Source organism: Galeopterus variegatus, unplaced genomic scaffold (genome assembly GCF_000696425.1).
Source record: "Galeopterus variegatus unplaced genomic scaffold, G_variegatus-3.0.2 Scaffold1064, whole genome shotgun sequence".
Taxonomy (NCBI): domain Eukaryota; kingdom Metazoa; phylum Chordata; class Mammalia; order Dermoptera; family Cynocephalidae; genus Galeopterus; species Galeopterus variegatus.
Genome location: NW_007727175.1, coordinates 29,251 through 50,420, shown reverse-complemented (window position 1 = coordinate 50,420; position 21,170 = coordinate 29,251). Strand labels below are relative to the sequence as shown.

General features: G+C 37.5%; 1 protein-coding gene across 1 annotated transcript in view; it reads left to right on the top strand.

Annotated features, from left to right (window-relative positions):
• Positions 1–1,172: 1,172 nt before the first annotated feature.
• The window catches only part of LOC103591973 (heat shock factor protein 3-like), a gene marked incomplete at its 3' end in the record, with an annotated part of 32,022 nt that continues 12,024 nt past the window's right edge, over positions 1,173–21,170 (top strand). Inside the window, 2 exon segments of the mRNA XM_008574549.1 lie at positions 1,173–1,265; positions 4,056–4,202. Coding sequence (XP_008572771.1) covers positions 1,173–1,265; positions 4,056–4,202 — 240 coding nt within the window.

Below are 21,170 nucleotides of genomic sequence, written 5' to 3'. Positions count from 1 at the left end.
AAGTCCTTTGCTTCTCCTCCTTTCTTACACTGACTTCCTTTGAGTCTTTTCTGAAAGGTGAGCATAACACTAAAAGGAGATAAAATTCATATCATTTAATTTTGATCCCACAAAATAATCCTTGGATAAGATATAGTGGGCATTCAAAAATCCAATTAACAATTGTCGCAGCCATCTGTCATGTCAAGTAGTTGGTCCATAAGAAAGAAAAATACAATGAAAAGGCAAATAGTGAATTGTGAAAGGGTTTTCTTTAACTTTTTTAAATATCATTTTTTAAGACCTTTGAGTATCCATGTATCCTGTTTATTTGCCCTCTTTAAACACTGTTTATCAGAGGACAGAGTCCTCATTGTGGATTTGCCTGATAATATTATAAAACATATGTGCATAGTAAATGTTTCTAGTTATATGTTATCTTATTTTTAAATAATGTCTTTTGGAATTCAGATAGTTTAAGAATTATCATCTCAAAATCTTGTTTATCACTTTCAGCTTATTTTCTGCAAATTGTCTTTTCATTTTTAGAAAGCAGTTTCTTAATTTGAGGTGTAGTAAAGAGCTAAAATAGATACCCTATTCACTCAGTTGGAAATGGAACTTAAATTTCTAAAATGTTTGGTCTTGTTTCCTAGATTCATTAGTTTTATTAAATTGTCTCAATAGATTTCAATGATGAAAATCTTAGGAACCATCATTGCTGACACAGAGGAAGTGCTTACTACATAGTGTATTTCTTTTTAAAAATGTCTTTTAAAGCCATCTGTAAAAGAATAATTAAAATGTAATTCTGATTTTACTAAAAAAAAAAGATAGAGTGGGTAATGAAGGAATTTGAAGCTATTGGTTGAAATAAGGCTTCAGGATTATAACTAGATTTCAGTTGTTCCTGATTTCTCACTATTACCTAAGTCATTTGTAAGTTCTATAAAAACAAAGTAAAATAAGTACTGAGATCTCATTTCCCAAGTTCAAAGCTAAGCTGACTATTACTATGCACCAATTTAGTACTTTGTAGCAGTCAAATATTTTGCAGTATTGCTTATTTATTCTGATTATTTTCAGCTCTCCTGTAAGGATCTATTTTATTACCTTTGTTTTTGTTGTTGTGTTGTTTTGTTTTTGTATTTTCATTAAATGGTTTCTGAAAGTTGAGTGCATTGGAGAATGGAATGTTTGGCCAGAAGAAGAAATTAGCTATGGAATTCCAACATCCATCCTTCAAAAAAGGGGAAGCCAGCTTTCTGGAAAATATCAAGTGCAAGGTAGAGAGAATGCTGCCACACATTTTTCATAGCATTTTGGGCAGCAGGTAGTTTTTCCTTAACTAAATATTTTACAATTTCTCTAAATCTTAAAGGTCAAGTCATTGGCACTTGGGATTTCCCAGCTGGAAACTCAGTTGCTAGGTACTTCTAGTTCTCTGGAAAGATAACCATTTGATATCAATTTATCCAAAGACTTATGACCACTCTTTCTGAGGTACATTTTATTACCATTGTATCTTTTAATCATGCTGATGAGGTTATAACATTTTAGGAAGTAGGCAGAGAAGCCTATGATAAATTATGAAGCTATAACTTTATTTTGATTTTTTCTTAATGAACAAAATATCTGCTGAACCTGCCTGCTCACACTCAGAGCTGCTTAAGTCAAGGCAGAATATAAAATAGTCCCACAGTTTTTCACTTATGAGATAACTATGTATGTTGGTATTTTGCATGAACTTTACATACAGATGATATCTGTGTACTGGAAATTTAAGACAAAAAGAGAAACCAGGAAGATATGGAATATCACTTAGACCGGTGGTTCTCAAAGCATGATTTGTGAATACCTTGGAGTCTCGAGACATTTTCAGGGGACCTATGAAATCAAAACTATTTTCATAATAATACCAAAACATTACATACTTTTTTCACTCTTCATTATTTCATGAGACCAGTGTAATTTTTTTAAAGATACATGATGTTTGATGATGTCATTATTCTAATGCTAACATGTAATGTATGTATTATTGTAATTTTTCAAGAAGTTTTATCGGCTTTAACTTTTAATATCATAAATACTGATATATGTATAACCCATGTAAACAAATGCTCTTTGAGTTCCTAAAAATATTTAAGATCGTACAGAAATCATAAGACTAAAGAACCACTGGAGTAGGGCATTTTTTTCATAATACCAAAGATACATAGTCTTTACTTTAGCTCTTGTGACCTTGGAATGACCTTTTCCATTATGTGAGGTAGAAGAATGAAGTAGAAATTCAACTAAGATGAGTCAATATCCAACCCCATTGAAAGAGGAGCCATGTACAGATATCTCTGGGTCTACTTAGCACTTTATCTTGTTGGTCTCATATAGAGTAATACTTAGATATATAAACTGACCAATATTTGACTTGAATTTAAAGCTTCTACATAGGCAACAATGCTTCTCACATCTCATTATTTAGTGCAGATAACAATTTTGGTATATTAGAAGAGGTACCAGATTTTTTTCTAATTTTTTATGGAAGAAAGCAAAAACTGCAAATGTGTCATGTTGGCTTGTTAGCCTTTACACAAATTGGTTTAGTAAATATTTGGGAAACGCTACATGCCATCCACAAAAGAGGTGACTAGGTTCTGAGCTGAACAGGTGACAGGCAATTTCTTCATTATCACAGAATCAAAACTGATATCTGGTTCATTCCAAATGTGATTGGGTCCTCTTCTGAATCCCAATAAAATTTATTATATGTGTCACCCCTTTACCATTTATTACATACTGCTTTTCATAGATAGTCATCTTTTTTATGTCTAAATATATAACATTCTCTCCTGTTCTGTTAACTCCATGAGCAATCTTTGACAGATGAACTCATTCCTCAAACACCTTTACAGCAGGTAAAAACAAGTTGGAAGTCCTTATTCATATTTCCCAAGTTTCAGCTTGAGGGACCTAGAGTCTATAGTTCTTTGCTTTCCAGAACCCAGGCTTATTCACAGTGGTGACATGATGTAAACCTTTGGTTTAGAGTAATTAATAATGTGATGTGTTGGGTTATTCCATTAGAGTTTTATTTTTATTACTTCTCTTATGTGTATTAACTGATTGAATGAAATTTTTATTGTGCCTATACCATGAGATTCTGAATGAATGAGACTTTTGAAAGATCTGTTATGGTGATAATGCATCTTATAGGCATACTCAAACAATGCAGATCCAAATTATTAAAGCTGGTTTAGTCACTATCTGTGGAAATAATTACAACATTGCTGTTATACACATTATTCTGCTTTAAACTGTAGAGCCCTAGAATGGTGCTTCATTTTATAAAGCACCTAGTCCAACATACTCCTAATTCAAGTAGGCCAATAAAATGAAACTATAGTCTACTTTGGATTGTTTCTGAAAATTAGCCACATTGTAGATTACCCAGGAAATAAAGCCTCCTCACTAACACCGCTTATAATCACTTCAACAGGAAGGAGCTGGGCCAGCAAGGGTCAGAGCTCAAATCTCAACAGAATGAGGTGTGTGCATGAGGATGTGTTACTAAATTAATATACTTCCCTGAGTGTCAAAGTCACATCTAAATGTTTTGTAGATTTTCTGCACTGAATTATAGTTCTTTGTAAGCATATTTTATTCTCCCGGTAGAATATTTTCAATTCTTTAGGGGTAGAAATTGTGACTTATACATCTTTGCAGTACCCTCACAGTTCTTAAAGTGTAAAATTTACTCAAAAATATATGCTGAATTTGGCAAACATTTATTGCAGGTCTACTATGTGTAAGGTGTTGTCCTGGGAATCAGAGGAAAAATAGAGGGAGACTATTTCTAATTTTCCAAAAGCTTTCAAATTAGTGAGGAAGATGAGAATGTATGTAGTAACTGTAATATGAGGCATACTTTGCTTAGTGCTATAATATAAGTACATTTGTAGAATTTAGTGTACTGATTTAGATTAATCATGCCTCTTTTCTCTTCCATCAGTGCCCATAATAGAGAATTGATAGTATGTGAAATTTCTAACGAGCCCAAGTATACTCTCTTTTCTTTTTAGGTGCCAACAATGAAAATTAAGGATGTCAGAATCTACCCTGATGAGTTCCAGAGAATGATGGCTAAAGTGCAAGAGATGAGAGAGAAGCAGAGCAACATGGATTCCAAATTTGCAGGACTAAAGTGGATGTTTATCAAGATTTCCAATGTCTGTTTCCAAGGTTTTTAAGATTGATTGCCTCTGAGTTAAGAGACTGAACTCTTGTTTTTCATGGCACTTTTGTGAGGTTTATTTCTTTCAAGTAAAACCACAGCACTGAACCAAATACTTTAGTGTTTGGATTGCTGTTAATGTTCCATTGGCTCAGATCATATAACTCTGGCTAACAGACCACTGTATGAATCAGAAATAAAGTTACTCACATCCAAGACAACCAGGCAGGTACGAGTAATATAGCAGATAGCAGTTTCCATTTGACACTAGAAAAACAGAAAAAAGATGTCAAACATGTTGGTTCTGTATTTAAATACCCTGACCTACATCCCTGGCTTATTTGCTAGTTCTTTGGGAGTTCAAGGATAATCTATCATTCCTTTCTCAGGCTTTCTTTCCCCACTTTGTCTATAAAGTGGGTACTTTAAGATATTTTTCAGTGCTTTATAAGGAACTATCAAGTGCATAATACAGCATACAATGGCTCTAACTTAGGGTTTTTGTTCAGGCAAAAGTGTTCAAATGCAACTTTTAAATGGTTAAACAGTTACACAGTAATACCTGTGAGAAAAGGCTATAACTCATTATTTGCCTTAGAGGTGATATGTATGTATGTGTTCCAGCAAATGTTCATCAATATTTAAATTAAACTTAACTCTCCTACCAATCTTTTATTGAATTGCAAATGTATTTTTAATTCATGACTCTAATCAATTCTCTGTAATTGATTTAGTAAGTTAAACTTTTCACATTCAGAAAGGGAGAAAAGAGAGAGGGAGTGAGGAGAGAGGAAGTATTTTCTTTCCTTTTCATCAACATTGAATTAGAACCAAGATTTCCTTTGAAATTGACTATCAGCCAAATCTTCATGTTAATTCTGGATATCAGCATGTTGTTGAATGTTTACTGTAACATACATATATATCACATGGTTGATGATGCTCCAGTGGGTTCTGACTGGTTTTATAGGTAAACCAGACCAAAAACTCTTGGGCAATATAGATGGTGTTCTGAGGTTCCTTCTAGCCAAATATTTGTGATATTTTCCCATTGTGGAAATTAGATTATTTTAGATCACTTTTAAAAGTAATCCTGTATAAGAAATCTGTGGTCTCTTAATCTGACACAAGGTATCCTTTGTCATGTCATTCAGTGGAAATACAGATGTTGATGTAAATCCACTGGCCTGGAGATTTAGTTGTTCTTCCAGCCTTTTATGAAGTATTTTTCTTTTTTAAAAATTTTTTTTATTGAAACATAATTGATTGTATATATCTGTGGGGTAGAGACTAGAATATGAATACCTGTGCATAATATGTGATGCTCAAATAAGGATAATTAGTATATTCAACATTACATAATGTAATCATTTTTTGTTACCCTTTACAAATTTTTCCCTTACTCCTCCTTTTTCCCACCTCTGGTAACCTCAGTTGTGTTTTCTCCTTTGAAAGTTCAACGTGTTATTGTGATTGTTGTATCTTTCCATTTGCATGGTATGTCTTTTTCCATCCCTTCACTATTAGTCTTTGTGTGTCTTTACAGGTGAAGTGACTCTCTTGAAAACAGCCTATAGTTGGGTCTAGCTTTTTAATCCAATCAATCAGTCTGTCTTCTGAGTGGAGAATTTAATCCATTTCCATTTAGGGTTAGTATTGAAAGGTACTAACTTACTCCTGGCCTTTTATCAATTTTTGTTTGTATGTTTTAAATAATTTTTGTTTCCTTCTTCCTCTTTTATTGTTTATCTTCCATGTCTGTTGGTTTTCTTGAGGTGGCTAGATAAAGTTTCTTTCTCTTTCTCATTTGTGTCTTTGTTCTACCCATATTTTTTTTCTTTCTTTCTTGTGTATACATGTTAGTGATTATTGTTTTTTCAGATTCCAGATGCAGTACTTTCTTGAGGATTTCTTGTAGAGCTGGTCACGCAGTGGCGAACTGCAGTTTTTGTTTGTCTGGGAAATACACTATTTCTCCCTCATTTCTAAAGGTTAGCCTTGCTGGATATAGTATTCTTGGCTGGAAATTTTTTCTTTTAGTATTTTGAAAATATTATCTCATTCTCTTCTGACCTTTAGGGTTTCTGTTGCAAAGTCTGCTGTTTGTTTAATGGGGACTCCCTTATAGGTGATGCTATGCCTTTCCCTTGCTGTTTTTAGAATTATCTCTTTGTCTTTGCCAGTTTGACTATAATGTGTCTCAGAGAGGACCTTTCTTGACTCAATACATTTGGGGATCTTTAAGCTTCATGACTCTGAAGGTCCATGTCATTCTCTATACCTGGGAAGTTTCCTGCTATTATTTCAATGCCTTTTCCTTTTCCTCCCTTTCTGGAACATCCATGATTCAGATATTTGTGTGCATCAGGTTGTCTGCTAGCTCTCTTAGATTTTCTACACTTTCTTTTTGTTCTTCTCTCTTTTATTCTTTTTTTTTTTTTTTTTTTTTTTTTTTTTTTTTTTTTTTTTTTTTTTTTTTTTTTTTTTTTTTTTTTTTTTTTTTTTTTTTTTTTTTTTTTTTTTTTTTGGTCTACCTGGGTTATTTGAAAAGACCGTCTTCAAGATCAGAAGTTCTTTCTTCTGCTTGCTCTAGCCTGCTACTTAAGCTCTCAGTTGTGTCTTTTATTTCATTGAATGAATGCTTCAGTTCCATGAGTTCTGCTACCTTCTTTTTTAAGGCATTACTCTCTTTGTACATTTCCTCTTACAGATCCTGGATACTTTTCCTCATTTTATTGTGTCTTCTAACTGAGTCTTTTTGTATCTCATTGAGTTTCCTTATGATTGTTGCTAGGAATTCCTTTTCAGTCATTTCAAGGGCTTCCTGCTCTATGTGGTCTGATACTTGAGAATTATTATATTTCTTCAGTGGTATCATATTTTCCTATTGCTTTGCATTTCTAGTATCTCTACCTTGTTATCTAGTCATCTGGTAGAGCAATTGCTTCTTCTATTACTCTGAAGTGGGCTTTCAGGAGATAGACTTCCTTTTGTAGATGTGTTTTATATTTACCATTAAGTGGAGTGTTTTAGCTTTGGTTCCAGGTAGATGCAGTAGTGTAGCCTCTGTGGGGGTACTTTGGCTCAGTTCAGTGTTGGAGCTGCATGTGAGTGCCTCCTTGGCCTAGTCACTGGAGCAATTAGTAATTCCTTGCTGAAGGAGTTCCAGTCAAGATGGTGGAATAGATGGTCCCTAGCATCGTGCTCTCCCAGAAATCAACCAATTTGCAACTATATAAAAAAGCAACAACAGTCAAGCTGGGGCCGCTAGAGCTTAGGGAAAGAGGAGAGACCTACAGAGTGCATGAAAGCAGGAGAAACCACGATGAGAGAAAGAAAAAAACTGTTCTGACCATTTCGTGCCACGGCTGCTTTAAGGCTAGAACTGCTGAGCACATGGAGCAGGAACTGACAAAAGGCACAACTGTGCCCTTCAGATAGAGATGCTTGGAGGTAGCAGGAGAGAAAAGGGTCTTGGTGGCCCTCAGGCCAGCAAGACCATTAATAGGGTTCCCGTGGACCCACATAGGAGTGAGGAGGCACAACAACTGAAAAAATGGAGCCACTCAGAGGCTGGTGAGTCATCACAAGTGATTGGTGCATGGCCCATCCCACAGGAAGTGTTTGCAGCACAGGCAGTGGGAGAGACAGGCCCACTGGGGGACCACTTGGGCACAGCAAGGACAGCTGATTTATATCCCAATCAGTGCAGAACCACTCAGAGGAGACTGGTCAGGAATATAGAATTGCATGGGGTGCAGTTTGATGAAAAGACTCAGGCCCAGATTAGTTACTGCACAACCCAAGTTCACTGAGTTGCTGGAGAGCCAGAAGTACTTATAAAGTCAACCATTATAACCTATGCTGCACAAAAAGCCTTCCCTTGGGAAGCAGCAGCAAAGCAGCAATTTAGCTAAACCGCGGAGCTCAAGTACTAGCCCCTAACAGGAAGTTCCTCCACTTTAGAAATATCCAAAGGACACGAAAAAATTAGTTCTGGCTCAGACACACTGACAGCACCTCAGGTACACCCAGGGATGTGAGGCATGGAGCCAGGGACTGGAACCCCCTCCCACAACCAGACACAAAGCACCAGCACCTTGGGGCTTGCTCAGCGACCCAAGGGATGGAGCCAAGGGCCAGACCCCCTTCCCTCAACCAGGCACACTGCACCAGCACCTTGGGTCTGCCCAAGACCCGAGGCATGGATCTGAGTACTGGAACCCCCTCCCCTCATCTGGGCACACCACACCAGCACCTTGGAGTCTGTCAGGGGACCCAAGGTATGGAGCCAGGGACCAGACCCCCTCACAACCAGGCACACCGCCAGCACCAAGGAGCACGCCACAAACATCGCCTCCATGTGGGTGGCCCACCACAGCCACCACAATAACCATGGCTGCTGCAAAAGTGGCTAGACACCACAACCACTACACAGATGGTCTGCCAGCCACTGGAGTGCATTGATACAAGAAGAGTCACCAGCAGAGATCAAGAAAAGAAGAGGATGTCTCTCTCCACAAGCCCATTTTAGAGTGACAGAAGAAGCATCTGCTCTATGACAATATTGGGGGACCTATCACACCTCTCAACACTGGACAGATCATCTAGGCAACAAATCTACAGAGTAACCATTATTCTTTCAGAAGGAGAGAAGAAGTCTAGGGTAATTACAGGAGGGAGCGGGCAAAGAGAGGGGGATTGGGTGAGATTGGACAAGGGGCATAAAGAACAAGTATGATTTGTAACAATATATATGTTAGTAATATTGATTTGATCATCATATCTCAATGTTGAACCCCCAAAATACATATAATCAAGTTCAATTCAATAAAAACTAAAAAAAAAAAAAAAAGTAATTCCTTGCTGAGGTTGGTGACACAATGTTGGTTTATACAGAATGTGAGCAAGATCTTTAATTCTTGGGAGAATTGCCTGAGTGCCACATCACACTTTGGCTATGGTAGGTGACCCCAGGAAGGCCTGTTGGCATCCTGGATAGCTCCCTGTGATTCTGATGGGTGAACTGGGATATACCGGTGCTCCTCAGTTTTAACGGGTTACCTTGGGTGGGTTTTCTCTTTTCTCTTTCCTATGGGCAGAGGCTCCTCCTGGGATCTTGCTTCCCCCAGTTGAGGTGTGGGTTGGTGGTGACTGGGAATTTTCTTCCTTACTGTATTTGGGTATCCTGAGTTTCTGCATTCTCAGGGGGTTCCTCGTGTGTCTCTCCCCAGATCAAGGCAGTCCTGTGGGCTGTGCATGTACCTCCCACCCCCAGGTGTGTTACCTCATATGGCAGCATAATTCCCCTTGTGGGTTGGGTTACTGGGTCATGGGTCTTCACTTGCCCACCTCTTTCCCCGGGCTCTGCTGGTGACTGTACTTCTGTCTACGTCGACTAGTGGTCAGCAGCTGCCTATAAGGCAGAGGTGGCTGCTGGTGTGGAAACAAGCCACCCTTGTGATGGCAGTTGCTGTGGCAGTGGCTGTCACATACAACGCACACAACACTGGTGTCTGGGGCAGCAGTGGGGAGCACCACTACCAGCAATCACTGGGGCTGCTTCTGCCATCAGTCAGGAGGGTGGAGCTGGTTCCTGGGGCCAGCGAGGTCACCAGACATGTTGGTCAGCCTTTGTATTTCTGCTTCTGCTGTTTCTTTGTAAGTTTTGTGACATTTTATTTTATTATTGTGAGGTGTTTATTTTTCTGAGAACTCTTTGAGGAAGAGTTTAAGTTCACTTTGTCTGAGAGCAGTATTCTATACGTAACAAAAAGCCATTCAGGGGTATAAAATAAGAATGTGATATGGGCTGTTTTATGTCTCTAAGAGATCACTCTGACTGATGGGTAGAGAAAGGTGAAGAGCAGACAAGAACAGAATCAAATAAATTAATTAGTAGGTTGCTGTCATAGTCCAGGCAAGATATAAGAGTGGCTTTGAATAGGATGGCAGCATTTTCAGTGGAGTTGTGGGTCAGAACTCTGATTGAAATGGATTGAGAAAAGAATGTGAGGGGATGAAACAGAGTGAATACATTGTCATTAAACTTTTGGGGAACATTCTGCTTTTGATGGAAACAGAGAAATAATACAGTAACTAGTTCTGGACACAAGTCCAAGGAGGATATTTTATTTCAATTTTATTTTTATGCGAATAGGTAATATACTCATGTTGTAAAATTTCCCCAACCGCTTAGTTCCCTCTCAGGGAAAACCTGTGTTATCAGTTCCTTGCGAATTCTTCCCAGAGATATTTTAAACACACACACACACACACACACACACACACACACACACACACATGCTTGTACAAATGCACATACCCACATATGGGGAGAGGGAGATGGTTTTTGAGATGGTGTAAACTAGAGTATATATGAGTGCTGATGAGGATAATCCAGGGAAAAGAGAGACACACACAAAGACAGAGAGATATACGCTGGAAGGTAGAAAATATGTTACAAGAGGGAAGTTCTTGAGAAGGAAAGGGATGTGTTCTTGATCATAAGTGGAAAGGTTGGCCTTAAATAGGAGCATGAGTAATTATCTTGTGTAGCCAGAGGGAAGACAAAGTGTGGGTACAGATGCAGGTAGGTTGGCAAATTTAGTGGTGGAAACAATTCCCACCTAATTATTTCCATTTTGGAAATATTCTTGTGTAAAAGCGTGCTGTAAAGCCAAATGACACAAGGTTACAAATTTCAGACCCATCAGTGGTATAGACCCTATTTCTACCATGCACAGGATTTTAAGCCAACACTGGTTTCTTCCCTTCATGACTAATGTCACTAATAGCTAATACTTATTGGACATTTACTTTGTACCAGGCATTGCGCAAATCACTTTACATAAATTAACTGATTTAATCCTCACAAACATGTAACTATTAACTCTGTTTTGCAAATGAGGAAATTGGCACACAGACAAGTTACCTTACTTGCTGAAGGCCACAATAGCTAGTAAGTGATGAAGCTAGGTAAAAACACAGATAGTCTGGTTTGGATTGGATGTTTTTTAACCACTGTGCCATCAACAAATTTCAAGTTAGGTTGCCTAGATATAGTGAGTTTAAATATTAAACCCACTAGGGCTGCAAAAATAAATTTTACATTATTTTTCAATGATAATCACTAAAGCTTGTCAAGCTGTGTTAAAACAGATATACTTACATATTGTTCAGAGCCTAGTAAATTAGTGTTTCAACCCTTGTAAAAACTCTACAATAGTAAGCAATGAATAGAGCTAGAAATTAAATGTAAAAGTTTGGTTCCAGCATCTATATTTTTAACCACTGTACATATCCATAGTACTTACTGACTCATATTTTAGACACTTGGTTAACTTCACCCATTCACCAAATATTTTTTGAGTTCCTGTTATGTATCAGGCAGTGTTCTAGGTGCTACAGATGCAGAGATGGATAAGAGAGAATGAATCACTGCCCTCATAGAACTTATATTCTAAAAGGAGAGTTAGGGGCCGAGCCCGTGGCGCACTCGGGAGAGTGCGGCGCTGGGAGTGCAGCAGCACTCCCGCCGCGGGTTCGGATCCTATATAAGGATGACCGGTGCGCTCACAGCGCTCACTGGCTGAGTGAGGTGTGGCTGGTCTCAAAAAGGACAAAAAAATAAATAAATAAAAATAAAAAAATAAAAGGAGAGTTAGACAATAAAAGATAACATCAAATAGTTATAATTTATATGAAGAAGAATAAAGCAAGTTATGGGGTTAAATAGCAACAGCAAATACTATTCTAGATAGCATGGTCTCTTTGAGGAGGTGACATTTAATCAGAGACCTGAATGAAATGATGGAATACATATGAAAGGCTATCTGGGGAAAAGGCTTTATAAGCAGAGGGAGTAGTGAGTACAAAAACTCTGAAGCAGGAATGTGTTTGATACGTTCTAGGAATAGCAAGTAGTCCAGTTTGGCACAGAATAAGGAAGAGGGTAATAAGAAATAAATTTGGAGAAATAGGAAAGGACTAGATCATGTAGGAGATTATAGGCCATTAGAGAGTTTTGAGGAAAAGAATGATGAGATGATCTGACTGCTTCATGGAAAAAGGAAAAAAAAGAGCTGCAAGAATGAAAGCAGGATATGCACTTCCTTGGGATTATTTCATATTATTTTTTAGTCTTTATCCATTTTCCTTTACCAGACTTGTAAGCATCTTGTAAGCAAACACTTGAATTTCATTCACATGTTTATGTACATATGTTCTTACTGATTTTTTTTAATGGAAACTGGTTCCCAGTTGCCCTCATCACCTTTGAAGACTTTGTTTAGCTAGTTTCTATTGAGATTCAGCTATTTTGCTTCAGTCTTCTTTTTATTGTCAACATGGTAGTGGAAAGGCATCAGATTAGGAGTCAGAAGACCTAGCTTGATCAGTAACTCAGTCATGCGACCCCAGGCAAGTTACTGTCCCTGTCTAATATTAAGTTTCCCCCTATGTAAAATAGGGTCACTGATTTGATGATCTCTTTGACTCTCTCTAGTTCTATAATTCTGTAATTTCTCTTCTGTTTTATCTGCTTGAAATTTCTTACCCTGACATTTAGAGTCCTCACATTATTGTGTCAAATCTTATTTTCTTGACTTTCTTACATGTCTTTTGTGTTCCAGCCAAGTAAGATTACTTGCTGCTCTCTGAATATACCTACACTACCCAGTTGAAATCCTAACCAACTTCCAAAATTCCTCAAAGTCCACCACATTAGTTAAAAAAATCTGATTGCCCAAGTTATATATTAGATTTCTTCTTCCTTTAAAAATTACAGATACTTTCTCTGTACCTCACTGATTTTATTCACCCATGGGTTATGTTTTTTTTTTTTTTTTTTTTTTTTTTTTTTTTTATGGATTGTTCTTATGCTTCTTATTACACTAAAAGCTCATTGGGACAGAAAGTAACTTCTGAACCCAATTTACCTTGTCACACACATACCGCTTGCTTAGGACTTCAAACTAAGAAGTTGAAAGGTATTAGGCCTCATGGCCAGCATCAGCACAGCAGTGTTAATCAACTTTCCACATCTTCCCCTTTGCCCCTCCCTATAACATGTCAATCGGCTTTCCACCCTCTTCCCCTTTGTCCTTCCCTATCACATGCTTATCAACTTTCCACCCACTACCCTCTTGCTTTCTGAGAAAAACTGGAATTTGTGCAAAACAGTTCCTTATGCAAAAACGACCACCAAAAACCCTTCCTCTAATTCAAGCCTTATAAAACCTTTTTAGTCTGTATAGGGGTGGGAGCTGATCTGACTCAGTCTCTCCTCCATGCTGGTGGAATAAAGCTTCCTGGGTGAAATGGTGCCTAGCTTGGGTCTCTCTCTCTCCTCCATCTCACCGAACCTAACAAATGGTACAATAAAAATACTGATTATGTCAGTTTGAATTCTTTGAGTTTATCCATGTATGATAAATGTAGCTGAAGTTTACTGTGTCCCTAAGTTAAGATATAGATGAGTTTATGAAGAGGTTTACTTTATACATCACTTTAAGCTTATAGTTCTTTTCTTTTCTTTTTAGGCATGGCTATGCCATAGAGTAAAAGATGTTATTGATCTCTGGCATAGTGTTAGTGGATGGCATGATCCTCTTTATTTTTATTATTGTGAAAGGGACTTTGACCTTAGTCTTAGCCCCATGGGGGGGGGGGAAGGTTCTTTTAATTTCAATGTGTACTAAGCAGGCTCTGTATCTAAGTTATTAAACTTGGATATGTATAGCTCTCTTGCTACAGCTAAAGCAGGAGAAGACCTAGAACATTTTTAGATGGCTATCTGGTGTTCATAGAGTAGGGTGGGAGAGAGTGCCACCTAATGCCTTCCTGAGTTAAGAGCTTTTGCTTCTGAACCTGGGTTTTTCCACTAAGAAAGTTATAATGGTAGTTAATAACTACTGATCTTTGGGCATCCATTCACCAAAGCCCACCTCACGTAAGAGCTATTGCTCCTTTGGATATCATGAATAACAGTATGAAAGCATTGAGCTTGAACAACTGCAATATACATATATAAAAGCAAATTTGGAAAACACAGTAAAGTACAGAAAGAAAAAAAATAATGTTTATAAATGCAGCACTCAAAGATAACCCAAAATTTATGTATTCTCTTCCATATTGGTATATGTGTTTAATAAACACATATTTATCCACATGTAAATTTATGTTTATATTTACTCCTTGTATTATTTATGTGTGTATAATTATATAACTATAAATACACATTTATTTACTAAGTTTAGATCATACTCTGTGTAATTTTGTAATTTACTCTTTTCACTAGTATTATATTGTGAGCATTCTATAAATACTATTTTAAGGGCTATATAATAATCAACCTGGATGTACCATAATTTACTTGGCCATTCTATTTTAGTCATTTAGATGGTTTTTAATTTTCTTTTATTAAAACTAATTGCATGATAAAATAATTAAATAATTATCACAGTTTCTTCTTCTTTGGACTAGATCCCTAGAATGGGAATTACTAAGCTAAAGGATATAAGCATTTTAAGGACAATTCTTATTACTAAATCGTTTTCCAGAATAGTTGTACTGATTTACATAATGACCAGTAGTGATTTAGAAGTGGCACTTCTTAAAAAACAACAACAGCAGCAAAACTTGCTATTACAGATGTGTATATCTATAAATCTTGCTAACATACTTTCTTCCCAAGGTAACTAAGGATGAGTTGGAAGCCAGCTTTTCCTTTGCAAATTTTTCAGTGGTATTTTGGCTCTCTAACTGTAGCTGAAGTGGGAGGTTGTGGTTTACAAACAATAATGTTAAGATAATGAGGCATTTTTTAGATTACATCTGGGGAACAGAGATATAATCACACAGGTTTTATGTTAGAGTCAAGTTCCTGAAATGTTTTGTGTGTGTGTGTGTGTGTGTGTCTGTAAAATTAAGTAATATTTTTAAGTCTTTTAAAATTCTAAATATAATTTATGTGTATTACAGAAAATGTGTAAAGTGTAGACTAAAGTAAAAATACCAAAATGTTAAACAGTGGTTATTTCTAGGAGATGATACTTTGATTTTCTTTACACTTTTCATATATTTTTCACAGAAATAAAACTTGCAAAACAGCATATTTAGTGTTATTCTACCTAAGTCTACTTAAAAAAAAATCTTTTTTGTGTGTGTTTATGTGGGTGTGTGTATATACACACATACATATATACACATATATACTCATATATATGTCCGTGTGTGTGTGTGTGTGTGTGTGTGTGTGTGTGTGTGTGTGTGTGTATCAGAGTATATATAGACAGATATCTGTGTGTGTTTATGTGGGTGTGTGTATATACACACATACATATATACACATATATACTCATATATATGTCCGTGTGTGTGTGTGTGTGTGTGTGTGTGTGTGTGTGTGTGTGTGTGTATCAGAGTATATGTAGACAGATATCTTGGAAGTTATTTAAAATGTTCACAATGGTTACCTCTGGATGGCAAAAATTTTTGGATACTTTTTACCTTGTATTTTTCTGTACTTTTAAATTTTTGATTATATATATTTATAGGGTATGGAGTTGACTATCTGTTTTTGTGTATGGTGTATGATTATAAAATCAATATTAGTATATTTATCATTACAAATTGTAATTATTCTTTGTGTCCCTTACCCAGTTACTCCCTAATCCTCCTTTCCCTCCCTCTTTCCCACCTCCAGTAAGTATAGGTCTGCTGTCTCCTCTTCTTCAATGCTTTCTTGTGGTCTTTCTCTCTTTCTTTCTTCCTTTCTTTCTTTGCTCCCACTTATGAGTGAGGACATGTGGTATTTCTCTTTCTGTGCCTGGTTTATTTCACTTAACATAATTTTTTCCAAGCTCATCCATGTTGGTGCAAATGGCAGAATTTAATTCTTTCTTGTGACTGAGTAGTATTCCATTGTATGTAAATACCACATTTTCCTTATCCAGTCATCCATCGATGGACTTTTAGGTTGGTTGCCATACCTTGGCTATTGTAAATAGAACTGTGATGAACATGGGAGTGCAAGTATTCCTTTGACATGATAATTTCTATTGCTTTCAGTGTATACCCAGAAGCCAGATTGCTAGATAATATGGTAGATCTATCTGTAGTTGTTTGAGAAACCTCTATAATATTTTCCATAATGGCTGTACTAATTTACAGTATTACCAACAATGCAGAAGACATCCCTTCTCTCTATGTCTTTGCCAGTATTTGCTATTCTCAGTCTTTTGGATAAAAGCCAGTCTAGCTGGGGTGAGATAATATCTCGGTGTGGTTCTGATCTGCATTTGCCTGATTATTAGTAATGTTGAGCATTGTTTCATGTACCTGTTGGACATTTGTATGTCTTCCTTCTAAAAATGTCTATTCAGCTCTTTTGCCCATTTTTAAATTTTATTATTATTTTTTTTTTTTTACTGTGAAGTTGTTTGAGTTCCTTGTATATTCTGGATATTAATTTCTTGTTGGATGCATGGTTTGCAAATATATTTTTCCATCCCATAGGTTGTCTTTCCATTGTGTTGATTGCTTCCTTTGCTGTGCTTCCTTTGCTTTTGTTTGATGTAATCCCATTTGTTTATTTTTTCAGTTGTTGCTTGTGCTTTTGTGGTCTTATTCATAAAGTACTTGCTTGCCCAGTCTTACATCTTGAAGTGTTTCCCCTATGTTTTCTTATATAAGTTTTATAGTTTCAGGTCTTATACTTAAGTCTTTAATCCATTTTGAGTTGATTTTTACACTGAAAATGTATCATTTTTACAAATAGAATAAAGCACAATTTTTACATTGAGAAAGAGAACAATTAAAACATGATGTAATGCATACAATATTATATATTTTTAAAACAGCATTTTATTGTAAGCATTCTCCTATGATTTTTTTTAATGAAATTTTATTACCATTTTTTTTTCATTCTATGTTGCTTTGCCTCCCATGGATTTGTCACCCCTTTTCCCCTGGGTGAGGGCACCACCAAAGCCCATCTCTTCTGAGCACTGAGAAGCCCCTAAAAGGGGTTAATCTGCCAGAACCCTCAAGAGTGAGACATTCCTTCCATTTGGGAAATTAACCATGAATTAGGGTTCTCTTCCTTCATTTATTCTCCAGACGAGGAAGTTATAGGAAGAGAACATAGGTGGGGTTTTTGCTAAGTACAGTTTAACAAGTTTAACAATAGAAGCTGGTAACATTCAGTTAGGTGACATTCTATAATGCAATAAAGTTGATCAAGTAACAAAAGCTTAATTTTAGCAAACATTCTCTTCTTGCAGCAATTTCCCAGTATCTTTACATATCAATCAGTAACCTGTCTATCTTTGAGCCAACAACTTTGCTGTGTTACAATTCTTTATCTTACAACAGAGACTATATAGCCTGGGGAAAATTTCCTGTCCTTTACAAGGTCAATATTTGAAATTGCAAGGCTTTGGGAAACCAGGCCCTGTGAAGTACATTTGCTTTATGCATACTCTACAATTCTAGGATATTGCTGCAGAGCAGCTGGGAGAGAGGAGGAGAGGGGAAAGGGGAAGGAAATGGGATGGGAGAAGGTGGGAGGAGTAGGGACAGGATTGAGGTCTGTGACACCCCTCTCATTCCCATAAGAGAGAATGGGGGACTTCCAGCAGTGGCTTGGTCATTGCTGGGCTGGGTGCAGATGTCAGAGGGGTGTGGATAAGCCCTCACCCCTCACTGTCCCAGCTCAGGAACCTGGGGTCCTTCTTGCTGTGGCTCAGTGGTCACTGCTGGGCTGGCTGCTGGTGTCAGGGTGTGTGGCTGAGGCCCAAAGCCCCCACCACCCCATCTTGGGAGAACCCTGGGCATTTCCTGTGATAGTTCATTGGTCGCCACTGGGCTGGCTGTAGGTGTTGAGGAGCATGGCCAAGACCCAAGGCCCCACACCACACTGACTCAGGAGAGCCCTGGGCACTTCGTGCAGCAGCTCAGTGATCACTGCTGGGCAGACTGTGGGTGTTCGGGGAGCATGACAGAGGCCCTCATCGTCCACCCTTGGGATTGGTTACAAGTGTTGGGGGGCATTGCTGAGGACCCTGGCCCTCTCCCCTTTCTGGCTTGGTATTCCAGTGGGCTTCTAGTCCTTCTATGTGTTATAGGTATTCTTTGGTGAAATGAGACTTTTACTAGTTAATATAAAACTTTGTCTCTGGTTGTGGGTACTTTGTTTTTTCTTTCAGTTCTGTGTTGGATTATTTGCTGTTCTCACAATTTAAACTCTGATGGAACTAATTTGTTGTCCTTTGCTTACTTCTAAGATGGGGGAACTTCCTATGGGGACCAGTACTTGAGCTGTGCAGTTGAGCTAGATTGCGGCTTTGCTGCTAATTCCCTAGGGATGGCTTTGTGTGCAGCTCAGGTTTTAATGGTTGACTTTATAGGTACTTCTGGCCCTTCAGTGATCCGAAACTCTAGTCTGGTGTTTAGTCTTTTCGTCAAACTGCACTCCATGCAATTCCATATTCCTGATTAGTGTCTTCTGAGTGGTTCTTCACTGATACAGGTGTAGATCAGCTGTCCTTGCTGTGCCCTAGCATTCCCATGGTGGGCCCATCTCCCCCACTGCCTGTTCTGCAAACACTTCCCAGGGGACAAGCCATGTTCCAGTCCCTTGCAATGACTCACCAGCCTCTAAGTGGCTCCTTTTTTTCAGTTGTTGTGGCTCCTCACTCCTATGTGGGTCCACGGGAACCCTATTAGTGGTCTTGCTGGCCTAGGGGTCACCAAGGCCTTCTTCTCCTCTGCTGCCTCCAAGCAACTTCATCCAGAGGGCACAGCTGTGGCTTTTGCCAGCTCCTCCTCTGTGCACTCAGCAGCTCCAGCCTGGAAGCAGCTGGGGCTTGAAAAGGTCCGAGAGGTTTTTTTTCTTTCTCTCATTGTGGCTTCTCCCACCGTCGTGCATTCAGTAGGTTTCTCCTCCTCTTCCCCTGAGCTCTAGTGGCCCCAGCTTGGCTGTTGTTCCTCTTTTATAGTTGTAAATTGATTGATTTGTGGGTAGAGAGTGACACTGGAGGCCATCCATTTTGCCATCTTGACTGAAAGTCCTCCCATGAATATTGTTAAAACATCATTTCTCAACCCACATGCATGCAGCCTACTGATCTTTGACAAGGATGCCAAGAAAGAAGAGCCTCCTCAATTAATGGTGCTGGGAAAACTGGCATCCATATGCAGAAGAATGAAACTAGATCTGTACCACTCGCCATATACCAAAATCAACTCAAAATGGAATAAAGACTTAAATATATGATCTGAAAATTTAAACCTCCTTGAATAAATTATAGGGGAAACATTCCAAGATGTAGGGCTGGGCAAAGACCCTATGATTAAGACCCCAAAAGCACTGACAACAAGAGAAAAAATAATTAAATGGGATTATATCAAACTAAAAATCTTCTGCACAGCAAAGGCAACAATCAACAGAGTGAAACGACAACCTACAGAATGGGAGAAAAACTTGCAAGCTATGATATCCAAAAGGGGATTAATATACATAATATAGAAGGAACTCAAACAACTTCACAGTATAAAAACAAATAATCCAATTTAAAAATGGTCTAAGGAGCTGAATAGACTTTTTTCAAAGGAGGACATATAAATGGCCAACAGATATATGAAAAAAAATGCCCAACTTCACTAATCATCAGGGAAATGCAAATCAAAACAACATTGAGGTATTATCACACCCCAGTTACACTGGCTATTATCAAAAAGACTCAGAAAGACAAATGCTAGAGAGGATGTGAAGTAAGGGGAACCCTCACACACTGTCTGTGGGACTGTAAATTATTGCAGCCTTTATGGAGAATGGTGTGGAGTTTCTGTAAACAGAAATACCATTTGATTCAGCAATCCCACTACTTGGTATATACCCAAAGGAATGGGAAATCATCATGTCGAAGGGATACCTGCACCCCCATGTTTACTGCAGCTCTATTTTCAATAGCCAGACTATGGAACCAACCTAAATGTCCATCAATGGATACCTGGATAAGGAAAATGTGGTATACATATAAACAATGGAATACTTCTAAGCCATTAAAAGAGCAAGACTCTGCTGTTCGCAGCAACATGGATGAGCCTGAAGAAAATTATGTTAAGTGAAGTAACCCAGGCAGAGAGAGATAACTGCATGTTTTCACTCATAAGTAGGAGCTGAATTAATAAATAAACAAATAAACAATAAAGAAAGAGAAAAAGAGAGATAAAAAAGCAACAACAATCACAATATGTTCAACTTTTAGAAGTAGAGAACAGAACTGTGGTTACTAGAAGTGGAAAGGGATGGGGAAGGGGAGTTAATGAGAAATTAATGAGGAATTGGTTAACAGGCACAAAAAATGATTACATATTGTAATGATTAATAAGCTAACTATCCTGATTTGACCATAACTTATTGTACACAACTATTGATAGTCAGTAGCCCCACAAATATAATCAATTATGCTTCAATTAAAAAAAATAAAGGAAAATAAGTAAATAAATAGAACATAATATCTAATGGGTATGTAATAGTCCATCATATGAATATCTATAGGTGATTTAATCTTTCTTCCTATTTGTTGGACATCTAGGTTCTCTTCAGTAAAGTATTTTAGACAGATGATGGAAAATGTACCCATTAAAGGTACCCTAAGCTGTTAATCCCTTTGTAATATGAATAATCACTTTCGAGTTCATCTTCTTAACATGTTTCTTTTATAATATTTACTGTTTAATTTTCATAAGATGAATGATGACCAAAATACACAATGTGATTAAATTAGAACACACATCACCATATTTTGCTTTCACTTTTATTATACATTATTGCCAAATGACTGATTATTCATATACCATATATCCGTTTTACAAATAATTTTCTCTAGGGTCTTTTTTACTTCCTGACTCCTTTTAATTGAGTCATCATTGGTTCTACCTCCACCAAAAGTTG